This window comes from Apaloderma vittatum, unplaced genomic scaffold, assembly GCF_000703405.1.
Source record: "Apaloderma vittatum isolate BGI_N311 unplaced genomic scaffold, ASM70340v1 scaffold4032, whole genome shotgun sequence".
NCBI classification, from domain to species: domain Eukaryota; kingdom Metazoa; phylum Chordata; class Aves; order Trogoniformes; family Trogonidae; genus Apaloderma; species Apaloderma vittatum.
Genome location: NW_009702929.1, coordinates 135360 through 159584, shown reverse-complemented (window position 1 = coordinate 159584; position 24225 = coordinate 135360). Strand labels below are relative to the sequence as shown.

Sequence of the window (24225 nt, the reverse complement as noted above, 5' to 3'; positions counted from 1 at the left end):
GCCAGGTATCGGTTAAACAAAAGCGATGCTGCTGACCTACTTTGGATAGGAGCTGCGAGAGTTATTAATGCTTGTAATGTATCCCGGCAGCCTAAAGTAAAGGCCTCGAAGGGGACTGAGGGCTTTCTCAGTCTCAAGTGCTGGCTGTTGGCCTTCACCGAAGCACAGCAGTGACCCTGCCGGCTGCAGCATGGACTGGGCCGTATTTGATAAATACCACCATGGCCAGAGCTGAGTTTGGGACAAAGAATCAGCCGTTTTTTCTGGGGCATAGGGACCAGACAATAGGAAGCGGTTCTAGTGATTCAACTGGCTCCAGAGCAAGGGCCTGGCTCACCAGGGGGCAGCATCCAACCATTTTGTTTCAGAAACCATCAGTCATACCTGGTCCACAGTTGAGGAGAAATGGCAGGAAATCGGAGTACTCCAAGTTTTGTAGAACTAACATCACCTCCAGTTGAGGTCTGATCAATTTTTTTTCACTCCATTAATGTCTGAAAATGCATGAAACAGGAATTACTATCACTTTGGTAAATAGATTGATGACCTGTTCATTATCAGTGATGTTAAAAAAACCCGGACAAACCTTGTCTCTCTAACCCCCTGCAGCACTATCAATAAATCACTAGAAACACTCTTAATCACTGCAGCAGCAGTAGAAAGACATGACTAGAGCATACGGAGAGGCTTTTGAATTAAAGAAACTTCAAGCAGATACTAATATTTTATACTTTTTGGACACATCCACGTGAACTTATTTTAGCTGTTCATTTTAGCCACTGTCCTGAATTGAAGCAGGCAGTGTTGAGCGTGTGCTCTTCACACAGCATTTAGTTCAGATGCGTAGGGTCAAGGGTAGAATTAAACCTCCCCAAACACAAAACAAATTTATATGAAGAAATGTCCCTGCAGCATTATGGTATTTTGGTAATAAGGAAAGGTGTTAAATGTAGCAATGCTGCTGATAGAAAACATTACCTTTAGACAGTACCTACAGTGGCAATTTAGAAAAGAATTGATGATAAATATGAAGTAATGGCTCTAAACTCTTTTAAGGATAGAATCTTGGCCAAGTGCCCACTGTAACAGCCACACTGCACATTACTGATTGCTTTCATTATTTTAGAGGCCAGAGTCTAAGGGAACCACACAGCCTACACAGCAGTGGTGAGATTGGAGCTTCTTTTCTAAGTTTGTGTGTTCCTAAATGCATCAGCACACGCCCTCTTTTCGAGCTTGAAAGCAAGTCAGTTGCTTTCCCTTGGCCTCCCTCTTCAGTTATCTGTGAACCAGAACTAGCCCAGCTGCCGCTGTGCCGCTGGCAGCCGGCGGAAAGCCCGGGTGTCACCAGCCCTCTGGCTCTATCTCACAGCTAACCAAGAAGCACTGTGCAGCTCCCCAGGCTCAAGCTTTCCCCTCAGGATCGCCATCTTTACAAGAAAGTACAAGGTCTGTGTAACGCTACTCCGCTTGCTCTTGTACGTTCTCTCAGGCTTGATCGCTGAGGCTGGTAGAGACAAATACCAGCCAGGAGAAGAAGGTTTTGCCCATGGTGACAGTATCAATCAGAGGAGCAGCCACTGGTGTTTGCTGCAGTCAGCACTAAGCAAGTGTGATGCAAAACGCTTCAAAAAACCTTTCTCAGGGACTAGAGGCAGATTCTAGTTATCAGTTGGGGTTTCTAATGTGGCTTTGGTTCCTCTGCTGTAGCTTTCTACACTCAATTATTTTGTGGTTAACATTAAGAATGATTAGTGGTATGCATTTTTTACATATATAAAATACATAATTTATTTTAAGAGAGCAAGCATTAAGTCCTTTAGTGGCAAATACATTCTAGTATCAGGAATGATTTACATGAAGCGTTGTGTTTCTGCAGTGTGAAAGCATTTTTTTTCAAAACTTGGGATTAAAAAAGAATTACAAGATAGCTATCAGACTTAATGTCATAGTTCCACAGATTTTTATCAGTTGTAGCTAGTCATATTTAAAGTAATAAATTAACTTCATGCATTAGATGTGGTTTGGTTCATTTCCAGGGGAAGATGTTTGTGCAGTGTACTGTAAATAGTGGGGTATTAAAAGGAAACGCCACCGTAATAAGTTTCCAAAATGTTTATGAATTCATAGAACAAAAATAAGGGTCTTGCAAGGCATGAATTGGTTAGCAGGGAGATTTTCTTCTTTTGAATTTATCGCAAAGGCAGCTTGGAATCCTGTGCTTTTCCGTCATACATTTACATTTGTCAACAGCTTGCTTACATTCTTCCTCATAAAGACAACCAGGGCCAAATACCTCTTCCACCTAACATTTTAGAACTTTTGAATTTTCAAACGCATATTCCTGTCTTTCCCGTTTTTCAGGCATGGTTTTCTTTATGTTCCCAGATTAGTGACCTGGCAGGGTGGGGGAAAAAAGAGAGGTGTCAGGTAGATACCATCTTGGGAAGTAATCACATTTTTAGGGGGTGGGATGAGAAATGGATTACATCAAAGTTTGCATTTTGTGGCACGACCTAATTAATAATTTACGGAAGTGTCAGTGAACTGAACTGGACCCTCACTCAAGGAGGTTTCTGAAATAGGTAGGATGTTCTGGTTTCTTACCATGTCTCTTCTGACTGATTGTACTCTTTTTTTTTTCCCCCTTGTTCTTGCTCTGCTAGTATGTAGTGTGGTGTCCTTAGCATTAAGGAGATATGAGGACGGAAAGGAAAAGAGAGCGTGGAAGAAAGGCGTCCCAAATGAGAATACAAAAGTGGAAATAGTGACACAGCCCCTGGCAGCTGAGAGAACCCTATCCCAGAACTGCCAAAATGACACAACAAATGGCAGTGGGAGGAGAGGTGGCTGTCAGTCTTTTTTCAAAGCAAGGTAAACCCTTAGAATGATTCAAACTGCTAACTATGTGGATAGTGTTCTAAAATAGGTTATGCTGACAAGTGAGGACCCTTGTTCAAAGACAGATCGGGAGTAAACCAGAGAAGTATTTTTACCACTTTTATTGGTATTGAATATCTGAAACTTTTTAACTGACTTGTGTAGCAAGAGTTTGCTGATACTACTTTTTGTTGGGCATCATTTTGCATTGGCATGAAGGAATCTCTAGCTGTTTGCTCAAAGTCAAACTGTGCTGGTTTCCAGCATTTTTGATGTCTGCTTTTAAGAACTTTGACGAATCAATCTTTAGGAGAGTTAAAAGTCAAATTGGTAAGGAAAGAAAATGATAAATTTTAGTTTATGGGATCAAGGTAGTGGTCAGATTGCTATGTGAAGTCTAAAAAGTTTACAACATTTTAAGATGGGACAAATATTAGCTAATTATTATTAGCTAATAATATATATAATATATATTAGCTAATAATTTTTATGTTAGGTCTGTAAATGTATTTAAAACAACGACACTGAGAAAGCTAAGAATGGTACACACGTCACAGAATTACTCTAAATCAGGTCATAATTTAAATTCCATTAAATATTGTAATTCTAAAGGAAAAACAACCATTCTAATAATTGCTAAGTGCCCTGAGCAGACATCTTACTAAAAAAGAATATATCCTTCACCTAAAAGCCTTTCCTCTGCTGGAAACACTTGTACATAGGCACATAGGCCAACAGAAATAATTTTGCATTTTAGTTTTGTTATTTCTCCTTTGCTCTTTAATTCTTATTTTCAGGTATTTGTTTGAGAATAGGACTTATTGTTTAGAATTGAATTTATGTCATTTTAGTCCTTCCTTTCTTGACATAGAATCTTCTGTTCATAGTTTGTTCTAAACAAGTAATTGATTGCAGGTGAGGGAAAAAGCCAGCAGAAAAAGGTGAAGCTTCCAGTAACACAAGTTCTTGGCTTCATTCAAATGCTTCAACGTATATTATCAAAAAAGCGAGGGGAGAAGAAATAGAAATATGGTTGATTTAACTGAGCTTCAAAGTTTTTGTGAGGAGTTATAAAGTCTTTGAAAGCAGGAAGCCTTTTCAGTCTAAACGATAAACTTCTCTAAGATGCACAGTAAACACAAACTGGCCTAACTGCTTGTATAATCTGCTAAAAGTTAGAGTACAGCTTTGCTGGCCGTCTTTCTTCTCTTTTAGCTGCTTCCAATTTTAGATATCTCGAGGCAGTTTCCTGATTCAGACATGAGTGGTGCTTCCTTTCTCAAAATTCCTCTTTTGCACGTTTCTCAGCAAGAGAAACTAATTTGGCTGTTGAAAACGGCAAATTCACACAGAAGAAAATCCCTCCTACTATTCTGAAAATGCAAGCTCAAAAGAATTTTCTTCTAGTCAGTGTTTCACATGATCTGTGGGGTTTATGATAATGTGCTAGCTTTCCTGTCTCGCTTGGTTTAGACTTTTAAAACACAGTCTCTGGCCAGGATTATGGGAAGAAGGGAATGCCATTTGTTGTTATGCCAGGCATGGATTTACTGAGCAAGCTTTAGCTCCGTGCTATGCACAGCAAGTGGGGATAGCGCTGCCACGTCTCATCATGTGATCGCAGCTGTGTAGCCTCCCTTTGAGACTGAGAGCTCTGTGAGCAGACAAGTCTACTCAAGTTTGTGCTGACAGATGTGAGCTTAGCTCTGTGAACTGTCAGAGCGAGTCGGTCTGAACTAGCTGGTTTCTCTGACCTGTTGCAGCTCATGTGATGTTGCTCCCAAGCCAAGACGTCCTGCATCTACATCTTCCCATAGATGTGTCCTGGGAATGCAGTATCCTGACATTCTGCCATGCCAAATCCATCTTTTAAGATCTTGTCTCTACGTAAGAATTGTACTACACCAACACATTTATATCTCTCTACAGCTCTCTAACCTAGGTATTAATATATTTAATTTTTTACTATCTAAACAAGGATAAGTTATGTGACTAGTGTATAAATGTATGCACTCTACAGTTTGTAGCATTGTTATTCTGTTACTAAAAACTTACCAAAATATCCATTATAAACCCTGTCTTGTGCAAAAAGGTAAACTAAAGAAAAGCATAAGCCAATGTCTAACAGCCTGCCAAGGAAACTTCTCTTGGAGAAAAAAAAAGAAATCCCATAATATGTTATTATGAGATTTCAACTTTCTGTCAACAGCTTAAGGACATCATCACAGAGTTTGTGTGGTTTAACTAAGTGAACCTCTAGCTTCATCTAATTTGCGGTTATTGCCATTCACCATTTTTATTTCCGTAATGAAATATCTGCACGACAGAAAGGGTTACTTTGCAGGAATAGCCTTTATCATACAAGTAAACAGTTGTGGGCAGGCAGAAACAAGTTTGCTCCTCCCATGCTTTTAGCCCGAGGAACATGATTCAGCTCAAAGTTAGAAGTCCTTTACAAGTGCTGTCATGGGATGCTGCTCGGTCTGGTAAGTCTTGGCACTAACGCTGCTGAGCAGAAGCTGGGCTGATACCACCCACTAGTTCACAACTAGTTGTAATTAACTGCAAGGACATCTCCAAAGAATAGCTGCAGCTTACAGACCAGGTCAGTGCAAGTTCTTTACTCCACAGCCCAGCAGTTAAAGAAATTCTCAGTTAAATTTCAGCTGTGGGGGCATCAGGGATTGTGCAGCCACAACTTGCACGGTTTCACAACCAGCTTTGGACCAGACAGGAAATTACTGTCAGTGAAGCTGGAGTGCAGTATTGCTTATTTCATTCTTAGTTCTGCTTGATGTCTGGATTATAAGAAAATATTTGTTGAGCCAAAGCTCTGTTATATATGGAAGGGATACTTCAAAGTTATTCTGTATTGACATTGGGTACTGTGCTGTATTGCTGGGTCTTACTTATGTTTTGTTTAGAGTTATTAAAATCACTTCGATCTTCACCTACCTTTTTTTTCCCCTCACATTTTTTATTTCAATTCATCCACTTAAAATTTTTTATTCTTCTCCTGTCATGCTCTCAGGTAGTCCCTAATTCTTTCAAGGAGCTGTCTCCTCATGCGACAAAGCCTGTTTTTAGTTCTTAGCTCCTGTTTCTGCCACAAACCCTTTCTTTAAATCTTTAAAAAGTTTTTAGGCTAGAGCTTCAAACACTCACTGACTAGGGTCTGCATTTTGTAATGACAATACAGGAGAGAAGTACTACCATGGGGTGTTTTCTTTTTTCTTATTATTTTCTTGTATGGCGCACTTTAATTGCAGCTTGATTGTATTGTTTCCACCTCTAAGGAAACAAAATAGACAGCCAAGCCAAGAACAAGGTTTATTAAAATAATCCTCTTCCTCTATCTCAGAGCTGTTTGTAGCAGAGTATTTTTCCAAAAAGAAGCTATAGAAATTCAAGTGTACTATTTATAAGATATTGATTGCACCTCCTTGTGTAGCTGCTGTGAAGCGGTTTGCTATACGTACCTCCCTTCCCTCCAGCAGCACTCAATATTGAAATCACATGCATAGGTCTTGATTCTACGACTTGTGCACCGGCTGTAGCATGCCACGTCTGAACTGAAAAAAGAACCAAATCCCCTGGGCCAAATTCATTCCTGGAGCTGCCTGACTGAACACGGTGCATTTACACTGCGCACAGCTTTGGCTCACGCCTGACTTTGTCAGCATTCGCTGTGCTGTAACTAAGTAACAAGAACACTGTCATTAGGGGACAGATGAATAGCTTTCTCTAAGGTTATTAGAGCACTGAGCACCTTTAAGGAGTGCAGAAATCTTTGAAAGGAGGAGTTGGAGGAAAAGGACACCGTTCCTTTTAGAGTCTGTGTAACAGAACTGATAAGCTATTCCTGTGATGTGATCGAATGTGACTGAATACTGCAGGCTCTTGGACTCTTATTCTATAAAATCCACATCAGAGCAGCACAGGAAAACATTGGAGGGAACAGCTTCTGCTGTACTCAGAAAGGTACATATTTTTATTTTCCTATTTCTCAGATTTGACATGATTTGCTGTCTTAGATAATGTCACTATTTTAAACAGTGGTGAATTTAAAGAAGTGGTGTTTTCCACATTCTGACTGGTACTTATTGTCAGGAAGCCAGTCTGTGGGCAGTAACAGCTTTCACAGAGAAAGAGTAGGACATATTTGTGTGTAAGGCATTTGTACTGTATTGTACACCTTGACAGCTGAAAGAAGTGAGATGAGATAATCCTGACTAAATTGAAAGTGTAATTTATGGCTGTAAGTATGCTGGAATTTGGTATTATTTTGTATTCAAGACAAAGCTGAATGCAAGTCAAGCTTCAGTTCAGTCGTATTGGACTGAATAGCTGCTTTTATAAATGTGTTGCCTGCAGCTGTTTTTTTGTGGGGGTTTTCATTCTCAAGAGGGAGTTCTGCTACAGCAAAATGTCTGTGAAGAACAGACAAAAAGCTAGTACTTTTGCCTGCTAGCCCTGTTGCTGCTTGCAGATTATCTTTTCGATGTCTTTTATGGACATTCTTTACTTTCTGTCCTTTAAAAACCAGCTCATATTTACCAGTACTGTCAGACACATGCCATACTAGTGATCTCCATAAACAACCTTTATTTACCCTTGCACTTAAGCTTACTTTTTTTTCTGCTTGCTCAGCTACGGACGCCTCTAACAAAGCCCTCTGGTTCAGAAGCTCATGCAGTTGCACAGCACTGCAGTATTTATATGCAAAAGAAAAAATTCCTGATTTACAGCTTCAGTTTGCATCAGTGGAAAAAGAGTTTAACCACATTAACACTGCAAACATCTTATCACTCAAATTTAGCAATATTTCTTAGAAGCCTGCAGCGAGTATCAAGTTTATCTCTGCCAGCCCCACACTGTTGTCTTTCAGCATTCCTTCAGGACCACTGGAATTAGAACCAACCCGGAATTTTCTGAAAAAACATAATTTTGGCAGCAGTCGCTGAAAACAGATCTTAATGTGTGAGGTTGTCCAGTTTTACTAAAACTATCTCAGGAGAGATTTCTCAGAAAGTAATTTCTAGCTAAGGTAAGAGACACTCTGTGCCCACTTCAGCTACTTTTCTGGGGAGGGCATTCACTCAGGATTTGAGACCAAGGTCTCCTGCCCTGCTCAGTCTCAGTCAGGCTGTGCTGTGGAGGATCCCACTTTGCCTGGCTCGGTTAGAGCTGTTCATTTCCATAGAAATAAGCCAATGCTTTCAGCAGCGATTTCCTTCCTACTCTTTCAGATCCTCCAGTGGATTTTCTCATTACCAAGTTTCAGTCGTGCACTCCCCCTGGCTTGAAGAGCAGCTTGTGGACAGCAGAAAACTGTGCTGGGAGACAGACAGATTTACACTAGATTAACTGGTAGCCTTGGAAGCAGGGCAGGAGCACACAGTGGGGATTTGGGACACTGAGGATTCAGCCGTTGATCTTTGTGATACAAAGAGAGAATGTGAAATACATCTGTCACGGGTGATTATGCTGAGGACAACGAGACATTTCGGTCCTTCCTCTTCCAGCCCTTCCTCCCTACCTCTGTTTGGCACAAATTCATTCAACAGGAGCTTGTTTTACCCGCCAGGGAACATGAAAATCTCCGTTAAGAAAACTTTTTACAGACCAGCTCCTTTAGCAGTCTGCTGCATCCCAGGTGGGATTTGTACAAATCAGCTGAGCTATGCCAGACACTGGCCTCCAACACTAGTACAAATAATGCGAACACATCTAGAGTTCCAGAGTGGGAATAAGGACGATTAGAAACAAATGCTTCCTAGGAGTGCCTGAAAGGTTCTTATTCCTGGAAAGTGTCTTTGCTGAAGGCATTAAGTGCATTTCTTACCCTTGAAGAAGTCTCTCACCTCAAACTTCAGCTTTAATCATGCCTTGTGTTCACTAGGCCAGGCTGGATTGGAACACTACAGATCTGCAGCCTGTGTGGCCAGTTTATTCTAAACCCTGCTCCTCTTTAGGGGGCACATAACCATCCTATAAACCTTTTTCTTTGGCTGATAGCACCGAATACCACTTAGACAATGGCTACCATGAAGGGAGTTTTAAGTGGGTAGCAATTATTCTAATTGAAATCTCTCTGGGGAGAATGGATTTAAACACCCTCCCTTGTAGGCAATAGGAATTTTTTTGTTCTTTTCCTTTCAGAAGAAACCTGTATTTGTTTCCTTTCAACCTGAGAAGAAGGAGAAAGAAAAAAAGGCCCAGGGGGAAAAAAATAATCATCAGAGCTTTGCATTTATAGAAGTCTGAATTTTTGTAGTCCTGGTAGTGAGGCTGAATTGCAGTAATTTGGAAGAAAAAACAGGAAGAGGGAAATTTAGATTTCATGCAAGAAATACTTAGTGAAAAAATGATATAAAGTCTGTTCATTTTGTTTTCATGATGTCAGTGGAAAATCTGAATGTCAAACTTCCAGATTAAGTTTCCATTGAAATACACGCTATTCACATTTGGCAATATGCTCATTATTCGTCAGAGTGTTGCGCTCGCCTGAAAATACATAAACAATAAAAAAGAATAGGAGGTTAAAAGATATTTTTTTTGACCTTAAAAGTACTAAAATATGAAGCTGTTGAATTGTGTTGCCTACAGCAACCGGGTACAATACGTTTGGCAGAAGTTAATTTAAACTTTCTGACCAAAGTACTCTGCCTTTCTTGATCTGGGAAAAGATCAAGTAAAGCAAAGCGCCACAAAACAGAGACTGACTCATTCAAGACCACAGAAGACAACTAGTCAGGAACTTCAGTCCTTGTCATGGTGCAGCAGAGATCTCTGCCCTAGTGCAAAGCAACAGACTCTTAAAATATGCGTAGAAATGTGCTGACTCTACTGCATTGTTCTCACAATGCTTCCTAAATGGCTAATATATCCTTACCAATATGCAATTCCTCTGCATACTTTAGTGCATGAGATACTTAAAGGCATAATTTCAGCAGAAGCTTTTAAAGAGTTTGAACTCAAACCTTTTTAAACCTTTTCTAAAAGTAGGGCCTACACGTACCTCCTTGACAGAGGTATGTGTATGAGATGGTTTAATCTGTTAATTTGTACGGCCTTTGTAAAAAACCAAACACCTAGAAAATTGTGTGCATTATTACATTATTCTCTCTGCAGACTTAGCAGCAGTGTTCCTGCAATGAGTTTAGCCCCATTGTCCCCAGGCACTCCACTGTTCTAGACCATTTCTATTATCCTCGATACCGTCAGACCTGTGGAACGATTCTTTTGTGAAAAACAGTTGAATAGTATAAATTTACCAAGCACTCCCCATTCACCAGGTTACATGTGCTAATAAAGTCTAAATTAGATTGTAAACCCCTTAGCATCAGAATGCTAAAGCACTGTCTGGGTGCTTGGAGACTTGTAATAAAGTCTTAAACAACCAACCAGTACTTGCCAGTTAGATTAAATGCATGAAAAATTATAGCAAGATTGGATGTAACATCATCCTTCCTCAAAGGCCTGATTTGTCAGCAGGCTGAAATCACTTAAGGAAAGTGTTTGAAGCACTGTTTGTCTCCAGGTTTTATCTATTGTTCATAAACTCAAGAATAATAATGTCATATATGCTTTTACTGTCTTGGTATACCTAAAATTGATCTCTTCAGTTAATGCAGATAAAATCACTTTGTCTTGCCTCAGGTGTTATCCATATATTCAGAGCAGGGACTTTTTCTGACACAGATTGATTCAGATTTACACCACCTTGAAAGGTAGAGAAATAGCAGTAGCTTTAACTTACTCTTGTGGCAACAAAGACAGGTCACCCAAGATCAGATCCAAAAACTATTGCCAAAATGAGACCCAAACCTTAAGTCTCCTGACTCAGGATCACAAAATTTTTTCTTATTCCAGTCCTGGAACATAGCAGTCTAACGTACATGCTGTCTTTGCAGAAAAGATTTTTTTGTGAATAAGTTTAGGACTTCATTTTCAACACAAAGCAAAGTAATACTAGTTTTTCCAAGCTAAAAGTGTAACGAGAAGTTCTGTAATTAGGCTTATAAAGATTCACCTTGATTAGAAAAAGTTCTCTCCAACAGTTTTCAACCTCCCAAGTATTTTAATACCTGTCATGTTATTTTTGCATCTGTAGGAAGTGAGGTCCTGTTAATTACTCCTAATGAACTAAGCTTCAAAATAGTTAAATAATCAAATGTAATACTTTTTAAATCCACTAAATGCGAAACTCTCTATGGCACACGTCCTTATTAAAACTCAGAGCTTTCTTCTCAGTAAATAATAATTTTTAGCAGGAGGAGATCGTTTTGGAATCTGAGAGACAACCACTAGCAATCGGTAGTTTAGATCAAATACCCATATACCTTCCTCTAACAGTGTTATGAAAACTTCATACAGTTTTTATGAAACACTGAAAAAAAATCTCAGTTTGAATTCATGTGGTTACTCAGAGTTACTGTAAAAATTGATGTTACCAATTGTTCTAGATCCTTATTTTTTTCACCTCAGGGAATTCTAAGACCAATTATTTTTTAATAATACTTGGAAAAATTTAGCATAAGGACTGATAAATAGCATTACTGGAAGATCCTTACTGTAACCTGTGGTGAAATGTCGGGAGTCACCCGTACAAGAGTAAAGAACCAGATGTTTGGTTTTGTGCTCCATCACATGGGCATTTTTATGTTTTTAGGAAAACTGGAGATCATTTAAGAGTAAAGGGCTAGTGAATCCCCAAAATTAACAACTACTGCCATAATGATAGATCCCTAAGTCTGAGAGTCTCTCAGGGTTTTATTTATAGCCAGGATTTTGGTATTTTATCTCCAAGGGCAGGTAAGCTAGGGCAGTTTGCTTCTCTCTTTGGAAATATCTTTTTATATCTCTGGAAGTTGAAACAGAGGTACTCCCAGTTGAATGCTGATTGTTTGATTAGGGTTTGCACCAGGGGAAAACTGCAGAAGTGCATTATCAAGTTATGATTTGGTCTTATGAAACCTGCCAAAATGAGTAAGATTAGATGCATAAGAAAATAACCCAGTGCTTTAGAAAGACTTGTCAGTAGTTTGACAGGTTTGGGCATGAAATTTTAATATGTTTTCTTTTAAACTCTGTCTTCTCAAAGCCAGATTTAGTGATAAGTGTTAATCATTCCTTTCCATGATGTTATCCCTCCATTTTTGTGTTTATTTTGTTGCTGAATTTTTCATTTTGCCTCCAATTTTCCACTTCAAATGTTAGCTTTCAAAGAGAAGGCTTACTTTATCATGATGTTTCTAATGCACAGAAGAGGTTGCGGAGCTAACCTATGTGTTTGGAACCTCAGTACAAGCAGTAAATAATAAGAGTGACTACCTTATACTAAGTGGTTATGGGAAACTTGACTATGTGCAAGTTCAGTGTTAGTGCATATTTAATCATAGAATCAGAGAATGGCATAGGCTGATGAATCTCATGAATCCACATTAAAGCTAAAATTACAGTTGCATTTTCTAAAACTGTCATAACATGACTGTCTCTTAGGCAGTGGTAGTTTTAAATTGGTTGAATTACACACTTAATTTTCATATCAAATATTTTCCAGCTAAGAATATGAAAGCAATTACCTATTTTCGTACAGATTTTTTTTTCCCTCTGGGTGCATGACCATCGCCGATGCATCTTGCTCTTGGCAGGCTGTTTTTATAGTCTACTGCTATCGCTAAATTTATTTTCACATCTATGAAGACAGAAATTAAAAAGGACAAACTTTCAAAAAGAAACTGTGTTTAAAAACAAAAGAAAAACAACGTATGTCTGTTTTGCTCTTTTGAAAGAAGTTAACTTCTCTGGGAAGTGGTTTGCAGGATAATTGCCTCCTAAAGGAGCTCTGCTAAGAACAACCTGACAGTTTATGAAGGCACTGGAGTGTTATACAGCAATGACAGTCATATTAAAAGCAGTAGTGGAAAAATACTCCTTGATACAACAAAACCAAGTGAACTTGCCTAGGAATGGAAAAAAGCAGCATGTAATACAGGTTGTTGCTACCTGTGAGCAACCTCTAAGGATCTGTGGAGGCACAGGGGAGGACTCTGCTGTTACTCATGTGGAACTCAGAAGTACAAGGATCTAACTGAGGGTCTGTAAGAAATGGATCCCTCTGAGCACTTGATCATCGGAATGGCCAAGCTGAATTGCTTCTTTGCTTAAAGTTTATATCTAAGACCATCTCCAAATGACACATATTTGAGCTTAAATTCATAGGGTTTTTGTCTTCTTACACAAACTTGTAAACAAACCAGTGCTAACAGCCACTCACCAGCCTAGATCCGAAGAGATCCGAAGAGAAAAGCAGGTCAGTGTTTTGCCCTCAGAGGGGATTCCTGGGTAACTTGAAGCAGTCAGTTTTCATAGCTGAAGATTTGTTTCCCAGGTGGCTCAGCGGAACTATCAGTTGTTGCCCTTCCAGACAAGCTAAAGGGCTGTCAGCCTGCTCATGCTGTTGCATAAGGAACGGCTAGAAGAGAGAGAAGGCTATGGCTGTCTGTGTGGGTCAGAAGCATATCTCAGTTCACGCTTTTTTGTCCAGCTAGTTGCCTCTTGGTATCAGGATGTCACACTGCAGTACCTGCTGTGGGTCGCAGCAGCTTAAATACAATCCGTGCCTTTGAAAAGACAAGGGTGTGTACATCTCAAACAAGGCATCTTTCTCTGCACAAAGGGCACTCTTTCAAAACAACAAAATCTTTGAAAAGATACTGCTGTCCAAGTAGGACAGGTCTAATCCAAGCTGATTGCTTTTCTATGCTCTGCCTAACAGACAAATGTTAAGAAATAACACAGATAATGAAGACGCTGTCCTTTTTTTTTGATACATGGGCTTTTGAGCATGTGCTCTCGTGTAATTTTGGTATATAAAGCCTATAGCAGCATGGGAAGATAGGACAACGAAAATCTGGTTTGCTGACATACCCTTCCATGCCTGGGAAACAAGGTGAAAATGGAGGGGTAGGATTTTACTGTCAAGTAGGTCTTCTTTGTTAAGGTATAAAAAGAAGTCTTCGCAGTCTGTTCCCTGTCCAAAAAAGAAGTTTCGGCAGTCCTGCAGGACAGGGAGTGGAGGTGCGTTAGCCGACATGTGCTCTCTCCCTGCTTTGAGAAATCTCACCAAATGGTCTCCTATCAATATTAAGCAATGAAGAAAGAAAGCTGTTCCTCAAAAATACACCACCTAGTTCACCCTGCAGCTATCATCCATTCTTGCTGTCCGACAGATCTTTGAAGGGCAGCCCCAAACATGCTGGCAGAATCTCAGAGTGCCAAAGCAACAGCCTGTGGCAAGTTGGACTCAGAGGATGCCAAAGTATCCATTGTAAGCAGAGGATTATGTCTGGCAGTAGTCTGAAACAATCCTGAATGCCTTTGGTTCTAGAGGGACCTGAAATACGGTTGGACTGCCACCAAGTGAGTCACTGGTATGCAGGGCTCACGCGGTTTCCCTTGTCCAGAGGCAGGAAGGTCAGATACCTGCTGGCATCAGTAAATGATTTCTGGGCTCCATCCAGTCATTGCGGTTCAGAATAATTATCTCTCAACTATGTCAGTAATCCAAATCCATCAACAATGATCATACAATCAACTAAGCCATGAAAGCCAAATGAAGGCAAACCAAGTGAAGCTAAAGAGATATTTTTCTGTTAAACTAATGATATTTTTATAGCAAAATCCAAGTTCTCAGTGGGCAGATAACATGGAACACCTTCAAGCAGAAGAACTAGAAAGAAAAGTCCTATCTGGAAGGTGCAGGACAATTGGGGCCTGATCAGTAGAACTAGTAGTGCACAGAAGGAAAGAAGAAAAATTGACATCCAGGCCTTCATGATCCGGTTGAGGTAAAAAATCAGGTTCTTATTAGCTAGGAAACAAAATTGGGAAAGCCCCAGAAGCAGGATTTTCATGTGCTAATGATGGTGGCAAGTCCCAAAAGGAAATGTCTTGAGTCGGACTTTGCAAGAAAAGCGTTAAAGGTAGGTATTAACATTGGTGACTACTTAAAAGCAAGAGAAATAGACTTTTAACTGTTCCAAAAACAAATCATACTTGCTGTGCAACTAAGATAAGTGGATGGATGAACAAACATCGGCTATGCTGTAGGTTGAGCATATCTCCATGGAAACTAAGTCATCTTCTGAACTTAAAGCATGTTCTGCATGATAATTCAAAATTTAAAGTAGTGGGATAGATTTTTTCCCCCATGTAATACATATGTGCCAAGTCCTACTACAGAATGGAAGTATGACCACCCACACAAGGTAAGATTTTTCTGGGACAATGTTGGGAGAAACAAACAACAAAGGGAAGCAAGAACAAGTAGGAAAAGATTTGGGGGACTATTTGGCTAATCATATAGCCCCTTTCCCTTTGGTCTTGGGCAACTTAGACAAAATTTTTGTGGATGTTGGGGCAATGGTTTTGCTGAACTCTAGGTAGGCAGAACATTAATACAAGTGCAAGTGGAAGCTGCTCGCCACTTCTAGCAAGCTGGAAGACAGAAACTTAATAGAGAGACTACAAAGAGTTGAGTCTCATGTTGTTAAAAAAACAGTGCGACTCAAGCCAGCCTACTGAGTTTAAGAAATCGGTTCTGAATCCCTTATACTTGTGCTCAGTTGCTTAATTAGAGTTAAAGAACAAATGAACTTGGCATTCAGTAGTCCCAATGCTAACTGGAGGACAGTCTAAACTGTGCTCTCCTCCCAGTGCCCAACTGCCAGACCCTGCTTGTGGTAAGCAGAGGTAGAAAAGTGGAGGTGCTGTAAGCTACATCATCAGAAATGAGGTGTGTTTTGGGCTGTATGGGAGGAGCTTCACACACAGAGAATCCTCAGGTAAATCACAAGCCTTACTTTCGCACCCTCTCAAATAAATTCCTTAAAATTAAGAACCCCTTTTTTTATCAGATCTTTTGTGCTGTGACTCTTGCAGGGAAGTAAATGCACCTTCCTGTATACTGGCCTGTCTGAAATCCATCCGAGTAAATAGCTTTGATGGGATTTATTGCTTGAGCTGTACAGGGTGACATGCATCCCATCTGCTGAGCTTTACATTCAAACGCTCTAAACTCTGGAACAGAAACACATACCGTGCGTGCTGCACACACAGGCACCTGCAGCTACAACACTGAATTTTAGGGAGAGGATAGGCACAGTCTCATCAGGTAACCTGAGCTCATCCATCAGTAGAGTACAATGTGCCCTTCTGTTATATCTCTTCAATGTCATGAATCTGGGCTCTTTGCTGATTTAGGGATTCAGTTTTATGTTTTTACAACCAGTGAGAAAACATCCCTACTGTATAAAAGGAAATGTATCTTTTGTTCTCAAAAGTGTCACATTGATGGCTCATGTCAAGGGTTTTATAAGCAGGAAAAAGGCTCCTGTCTTCTCCAAACAATTCACCTGCGTACCTCTGCCACAGGCTCTGAAAGGAAAGAAGCAGGTCAGGTCCTACTGAAACATTCAAGCTCAGCTTCTCTGCAGAACATGCAAGAAGGGCAGGTGCCAGCAAAGAGGTCTGCATGCAAAATAGTAACTTAGGACCTGCAGGCTGATTTGGAACGGAACGTTACCCAACAGTCCCCAGTTTCTGCTGATACTGTGCTGAAAATTAATGCGTGAGACATTGCATGTTTTCTTACCAAAGCCAGCAGCAAAGTTTCCCAGTGCTCAAAAATTAGGAGAGTGGGATCACATGCAGGCTGTAAGTTAAGATTTTTAAGTCCTTTGAAAAATGGTTAGAACTGCTTTGACACTGAGAGATCCTTGTGCAGTGGCACGCTTGGAGCCAGGGCTGAACAGCTGAGTGGGGGAAGGGACCAGAGCATTAAATAAAGCTACTTGTTGACCGCCTGTAAAATTGGCTTCTAAAGGGAGTGCTGCAGAGCACCATTCATTACCAAGTGACAGAGGCTCATTTTCAGCTACTCTGGACAGTATCATAATGAAACTCTGCATGTTCCTGTTCAGTATGGTTGGTTATGAATTACTCAGATTAATATTTACAAAAAGGATAGTTCTCTCCCGTGCCACCTTAACCCTGAACTGTTTTTCTCTTTCCTTCCAGATGCTGGAGAGCTCTTCAGTCCTTTTGTTCATTGTCCTGCTTTTCATTCTCCTGTTCTTTGTGGTGCTCATCAGGAGAAACCCCATCATAGCCCTTCTCTGGAATGAAATAATCCGGGAGAAAATAATCAATTTCGTCATGAATCAGAGCAAAGAACAGAGGATTTTAAATTTTGTGCTGCAGAATGCAGTCCGAGGAGACCCCTGTAGCGTGCTGGATACTATAGATAAGTACTGTTCCCAGAAAGAGTGGGCCATGAATGTGGGCCATGAGAAAGGTAATTGCAGCAGGGATCAGCACTTGAAAGATCCTTCAAGACTAACATAGTACGGGACACCTTACTGTATTCACATGGTAATTTCCATCTGCTACTGCTGTAAAAAAAAAAATCCGCAACAGCCTTGTGGTCTGCAGAGTAGCTCCCTAAAGATTCATGTGTGCTTGTGCAGATGTCCTCAAGGAGGTGTATCCAGTGAGTAATTCAGGAAGTCCTAGGACCAAATCTGTGTTTGTATGTTGTATACATTGCAAGTGTGTAAGCGGAGGGTGACAATTTATGGGAAAAATCTAGGGTTGCATTATACCTCAGTTCATGTGGCCTTAAGGCACAGCTCATTATATTAAGTACTTTCAGATCCTTAACAGAAAGTTAGTAAATTGGAGGAAAGAAAAGTATTTTAAACTATATGGATTTTGTATATGCAAGTGTAAGTTACAAGCTGCTGTTGAGAACAGAAATCCTACCCCTGTAGTACCCCAAAGCAGCTAGCAGATATTCTTGCTACTTAGAGAGTATACCATCTTGTTCTTACTTCCTAAAGGAAAATACGTGGACAAAACATTTTTTCCTTGGCTGCAGGAAAGTGACAATCCTTTCAAAAAACTGTAATGGCAAAATGTTACCATGTTCCCTTATGAATTAGACACAAAAGCACCTCTTGCTGAGAAGTTGCAGGGGAAATTTTCTTCGTCTGGGATTAATATAGCTAATGAACTACAACTGTAAGCATTGTAGTAAAAATGCTTCTCTGCCATGGGTACATTTCATGAAACTAGCTCCTCTGCATACAGGCTGGGGTGCTTGGGGCAACACAACAGCAGGTGGTGACTGAGCAGCAAGTTTTAAAGCTCTAAACTTTGATCACTCGAGATTATATTCTCAAAAATTTCACTCTAGTTTTGCTCTGACAGTATGACCTTTCCTCAGATAAAAGCCAACAAAGTTAATGCATCTTTAGTTCCTAAGATTTGGAGAGTGACCACATGATCTCAAGATGTTCATCACACTATTCATAACCAAACGACACCCAGGAATATGTCATGTAATGACAAGTATGTGTACACTCATGGCTCAGAGAAGAATGCCTTCAAATATTTTTTCAGATATGTTACCAAGTTTCTAGCCGTACAAGTAAGAGGAGAGTTTTCTCACAAATAAATCCTTTTCTTCAGGACTGAATATATTACTCTGTCATTTCTTTTGGGGAATATTATTTTGCTGGCAACAATTGACTAACATTTTCTGTCCCACAAATTCATCTCATGAATCCAAATATTTTGCAATTTTATGACTAGACTTTTCTTTTTCCCTTTAAAAATAAGTATTTAGTGTGAGAAATTTTGTATCAGACTACTGCATGTAACATTTGCAACTAATACGAGCACTCAAAATTCAGGAGTTTTGTATTTCACAAATACAGTGAGGTTTTGCAATAAATTCTTGGGGAAAACCACAGCATTTTCAGTTAATTCAGTCACTGCCTTATTCTGAGCTGTTTATATTGTGAAACTAAGTAAGATTTTTTTAGTTGAAAGTTTGCATTTTGAAATTTTAGGATGTCCATGATCAACTTAATCACAGATAAACCAATCTGCAAAGGAAACAATATATAATTTGGCATCGACCCTTAATTTTTGAATGTCCTGAGCAACCGAGTACACAGACTTTCTCAGTTTCTTGTCACTAACTTGCTCTTCTGTATGTTGAACTAGTTTGATATTGTTAATAGTTAACTATTTCCATTTTATTCAGGTTTAATTCTAGACAAGACAGTGGAAGAGGTCAATCCATCAGTTGCACTGGAGCTGGGAACATACTGTGGCTACTCAGCAGTTCGGATTGGTCGGCTACTGAAGGCAGGAGCTCGTCTTCTCACTGTGGAGTTCAACCCAGAATTTGCTGCTATAGCTAAACAGATGATTGAGTTTGCTGGAGTACAAGATAAGGTAAATACCATTTGTCTTTGGCTGGTGTGAGGGAGCAATACATGGAGAGTGGGGCTTTATCCATAAAAACTATAATAATAGGACTTGTGAAGCAAGTACAACACCTTAAGTGTTTGGGAACATGCCGAGTTTAACCATCAGGCTGGGTAGCAGGGAAAAGCTACCAGTGTCCATGCAGAGAACCAAAGTTGTCTGTTCTTTTTAGATATAGTGCGAGTGAACTAAATCTGTTAGCGTTAGTCAGGGGTCTAAGTACAACGCAGACCCAACTGAGAGTCAGGGTAGAGTTTGAAGCTTGACCAGATGTGTGTGTGACTAAAACAATCAGGGCCGTTCTCCAAAGTTCTTCCCTGTGTGAGTCAGGATGAAGATTCGTGGGGGCAAGACCAGAAACAATCATATACATCCACACCTCCTTAACACTTTGAAAGCATTTAGACTTCATCTTCCAGTTTGGCCTCTACTGGTTAGTAGAGCATCCAGGCCATTTGCTGAGAGCTATTTTCAAAACCCATAGTGACTTTAAGAATAACACAGGCCTGAACAAAGGCTCCAGAGTCAAGTTATTTCACTTTTTATACTCACGGGACATCAGCGGACACAGTCATTTTCATAAAATTAGTAACCGCTATTGCAAAACTGGTTAGGTTTACTGTCATGATTACTGCAAGACTGCCCCACAATTCCTCCTCCTGATAATCAGAAGCCTTTCTATGATTTCCATCTAACATTTATTCATAGACATTTTGTATTTTTTTTCTTGCACCCACAGTCCTCACTAATTTAACTAGCTCTGTGCCTAGTTACAGTCCCTGACCTCTTACAGCAGTTCAGCTGAGGACTTTACTAGCTAGACTAGAATATTGGTTTTCTCTATATAAATTAATTCAAATCACTGTTAAGACTGACTACAACCCAAAACTGAACTATAGTTTATTACAAAAGCTCACATGAAGCAGGTTCGTTATGTGCAGTGGACTTCCGATGAAATGTACTTACCCAGATCTAGATGGCCACACCCAAATTTTGTGCAGTCTGAGGTTTCTTGACTCTCAGTACAGTTGGGTGAGATGCAGGTATTTCCAGTCTATAATCCTTCTCAGCCCAAGGCAGACATCTACAGCGGGTCAGGGGATGTACGCTTGAGAAGTGCTTGTCTATTCAACTAGACAACTCACTTCATTGTAGATGATAAAACCAGAAGAAAATAAATCCCACCATGAGATCTTCTAATGCGTTTCTGAACTCCTTGCAGAGAACCTGAAGTACTAGTGACATTTAAAATGGCATTTTCCCCATCTGGTTTAATCTCCTGATGAGCTATGAGTCATAAACCAGACAGATTTCCTTACCACGTTTTCCCTCCACTCACAGTATATGGTGTTTGCTTAACAAATCAATGTGCAGCAGCCTCTTTCAGTTTAACAGTACTTACTTACGCCAATAAACCCGTGAGGAAGATGTAACAGCCTCTGTCCTGCCTCCTTCTTCTGCTAGCCATATCGACTTTACATACTGTATCTTCCAGCTTTATTCTAAGCTAACCCGTTCTCTGTATTATTTGCTTCCCTTGGACTACAAGATTTAACTGAGATATAACTAAAAAAGTAATTAAAAATACAGTTTTCAACAGGAGATTCCCATATTTCCAGTAAAGAATCGTGTTATCAAACAGAAAAAACAGGTCACTGTTTCTGCTATTATTATTTAAAAAAACTCCCAAACAAACCAACAACAAAACCAAACAAAAACCCCACCATGCAAAACCTCACTCAAACCCGTATTTTGGAAGCTAACTGACTTGATTTGCCAAGAAGAAAAAGAGTATACTTGATCTAACTCTATGAAACAATGCAACTGAGACAATATTGTGCTATAAACAAGATCACCGATACCTGGCCACAGTTTAAAATGAGTGAGAGGCACGTGCTTTTTCTCAGTGGTTCATAATTCATCAGATGGATTTGCATTTCAGGTTAAAATCCTGGAAGGCCCTTCCGAGGAAATTATTCCCCAGCTGAAGAAAAAATTTGAAGTGGATACAGTGGATTTTGTCTTCCTGGACCATTGGAAAGACAGATACACACCAGACACCATCCTGATTCAGGTCAGTTTGCACAATTCCTGTCTTAAAAGTAAAGGAGCAAATGTCTTGATGTCTGTGGGGCCTATATACTTTATGAAGGACCTCATCCTGTGTAAAATGAAGAATGTCACCCAAAATAGCAACCTTACAAGAAAAGATTTGGGGAACAGGACCTCAAACTTTTGTCAGGGCCACCTGCGGACACTACGTAGCTCAGGATCTTGGCAAATACCATTTTGTTTCCTGAACAAATGGGTCTGCAGTAGGAATCCCAGCTGGAGGAGTGCATGGCTTGGGTCTTAGCCCTAGAAGGAGTGTCTGCATGGTCACTAACCAGAAGACTTGACCCAAAAGCACCAGGATCCTGGGAGCAGGTGACACTTAGGATCTGCATATCCCAGCTCCACCTCTCCTCCTCAGTATCCCTTTTCTTCACCTGGGTCTGTGGTGCCAGCAGAGCCTTTTGAGGAAATACGATTTTGGCATCCCAGCTGGGTATCATCTGCAAAGCAACCTTCGGAGGAGTACGCACTGCCCCAGGGAGGCACTTGGTAGGGAAGTGCTGTCCAACTCTGTCTCAGCCCCAGATATGGAAAAATTTGTCTGTTTCTTCCCAACCTGCCTTAACCCTTATTGTTAGCATTACAAAACAATACGGCTCTCTCAGCAGTAGGCAATGATAGGTGACTTTTGGACAGGAAGGCATTGTCAAGTGTTAAATAACTGAGATTCACAACATCTGTATCAACACATCATACACAGCATCAGAGCTGCAGGCTGGTAAATTTTTCTACAACTGCCTAACTCTTTGTATGAAAATGGCATTTTTCTGTTATTTTCTTCACAAATAAAGCCACGTTTTTTGAAGTTGCCTCTTACACTGAGAACCTGCCAAGTACTTCCCGACCCCTGCTTGAGGACTACAACATCATTTTCTCATCCAGGCTCCCTTAGTTTTTAATTTCAGTTCTGTCCACCAGAGAGCTGTTCAGAAAGGAAATTTGTTTGGGGTTATGAACAGCCAGTATTGAATTCACACAGCAGTAGCTGAAGAAAATGTTTCCTCCCTACAGTTATTTTGTACCCAGAGAATGTTTTCTTTTAAACTGGCTGTGTAAGGATGACTGAGCACTTTCCAAGGGGAAGAGCTAGAGCATCCTTACCGGAGCTTAACCTTCGCAACACAGCCAAAACAAACAGGTAGTTCGGTTCCATTGTAGTGGTCAGTCTGATGCAACTGTGACATAAAATCGCTTTGCTTAAAATAAACACCTATGAAATGAAGAGGAGAAACATCAAGGAAAGATCCCCACGTTTTCTCAGATGTTACAAACCTTCTGACCTGCAATTTTCACATGTATTGCAATACGAATAGTGAATGTAAAAAAATAATTTAAAATATACAGATGAAATGTATATTGAAGGTGGCCCAGACAGTGTTCCTTTCCATATATTTCTAGAAAAGCCTGACACTGAAATCCTCAGGACCAGTGGAAAATAGAGCATATTGTCACTTGTTGGCTTCTATAAACTGCACAATAGACCAGAAGATATTTGCCAAGTCTCTAAAATTGCTTCTGTTGTGCTGTCTGGTGTTTGCTCACCAGACACAAGAGCAACTTCTACTAAACAAAAATACTAGTAAAAATTAGGGGTTTAGGTTTACTGAGAATAAATATAGCACTTGAAGTGAATATTGCAAGTTAATTATGCCCTCTGGAAATCTGTCGGATTGATCTTCGTTGTGCACAAGCCCTGAACTTTATGCCCAGCTCCTGAACAAGAAGAAAGGAAAACAAGCACAGAAAATTTCTTTCATTCATTTAGCGGTTTTCGAGTTTGACTGAGACTGTCAAAGCAGACTGGTACACGCCGGTCTCTCAGGCAACCTTAAAGGCTACTACAACATTTTAATGTGATACTAAAAAAGTTTTCAAACACTAGGAATGAAAACCAAAATAAAACCATCGTACTGATCCTGTAGACGCTGGAAACAATCGGAACAGCAAACGGCACACCCCCACTGCACTTGATTGCTATTTCAGAACCTCAGTGACTTATAAGCGTCTCTTATGCTCTACTGACTATGTTAACAGAAAAAGTCAGCATATTAAACATGACCAGAAAGGATCAGAGAGCTACTCAGCCTCTCCCATGTCTTTTCTTCCCTCCAAATCCATAGTACAAGGGGTGTTTGGATGCAGGCACTTGAGTATAGCAGGGTTGACATGAAAGCACATTACATGCAAGGCAATGTCTGCTTAACAGCCACCATGAAGCAATTTCTCTTCTTTCTAGGAATGCAACTTGCTGAGGAAGGGCTCGGTTTTCCTGGCTGACAATGTCATCGTCCCAGGAGCTCCAGAATTCCTTAACTATATCCGCAACAATCCCCGTTTCCAATGCACTAACTACCCATCTCATCTGGAATATATGAAAGTGGAGGATGCTATGGAAAAGGCTGTGTTTTTGGGATAAAGAGAGTCGTTAATACTCAACCTTTGTTTCAAATGACATAAATGCAACTGCACAGATTAACTTGTCCATGCTTTAAATTTTGTGGAGTTTTTTTTGTATTTTGGAGTCTGTGATTAAAGCAAGCGCTAGTGGAGCTCATTTTAGACCGGTAGAAACCAAGGTCGGGAGTAAATAGGGTAATTGCTCAAAGGTCTGTTCCACAGTTTCACATAATTCAGCAAACCCAAGGTGGTGCACATTGCCTTGCCTTACCTAACAAACACATCGTCGAACAACAGTCTGCTATTTGGAGTTCAAAGGAACAACCACAGTTTGAGCTTAGAGTGGGGTGGAGAAAGTTGCTGCAACTTCTGAAGATTTGTATCCCCAAGCTGAACTGATTGTTACCAAGAGTGGAAAAAAGCATGCATGTTACAAGAAAAGACTGCTGCTGGAGCCCTGATGTTGCTACGGTACTAGCGTGCCAGTAA

General features: G+C 40.2%; 1 protein-coding gene across 1 annotated transcript; it reads left to right on the top strand.

The window, feature by feature from the left end:
- Positions 1-6614: 6614 nt before the first annotated feature.
- COMT (catechol-O-methyltransferase) lies at positions 6615-23810 on the top strand. The gene is made up of 5 exons (XM_009864405.1): positions 6615-6861; positions 16966-17242; positions 18998-19191; positions 21167-21298; positions 23576-23810. The coding sequence occupies exons 2-5, from the start codon at positions 16966-16968 to the stop codon at positions 23753-23755; spliced, it is 783 nt and encodes a 260-aa protein (XP_009862707.1). The 5' UTR covers positions 6615-6861; the 3' UTR covers positions 23756-23810.
- The last annotated feature ends 415 nt before the right edge of the window (positions 23811-24225 follow it).

What these genes read in the sequence shown, in the direction of transcription:
- COMT (XM_009864405.1), top strand. Translation starts at nt 16,966, where the DNA reads ATGCTGGAGAGCTCTTCAGTCCTTTTGTTCATTGTCCTGCTTTTCATT. An exon ending in GAATGTGGGCCATGAGAAAG is followed by an intron (nt 17,243 to 18,997) that starts GTAATTGCAGCA and finishes CATTTTATTCAG; the next exon opens with GTTTAATTCTAGACAAGACA. An exon ending in TTGCTGGAGTACAAGATAAG is followed by an intron (nt 19,192 to 21,166) that starts GTAAATACCATT and finishes TTTGCATTTCAG; the next exon opens with GTTAAAATCCTGGAAGGCCC.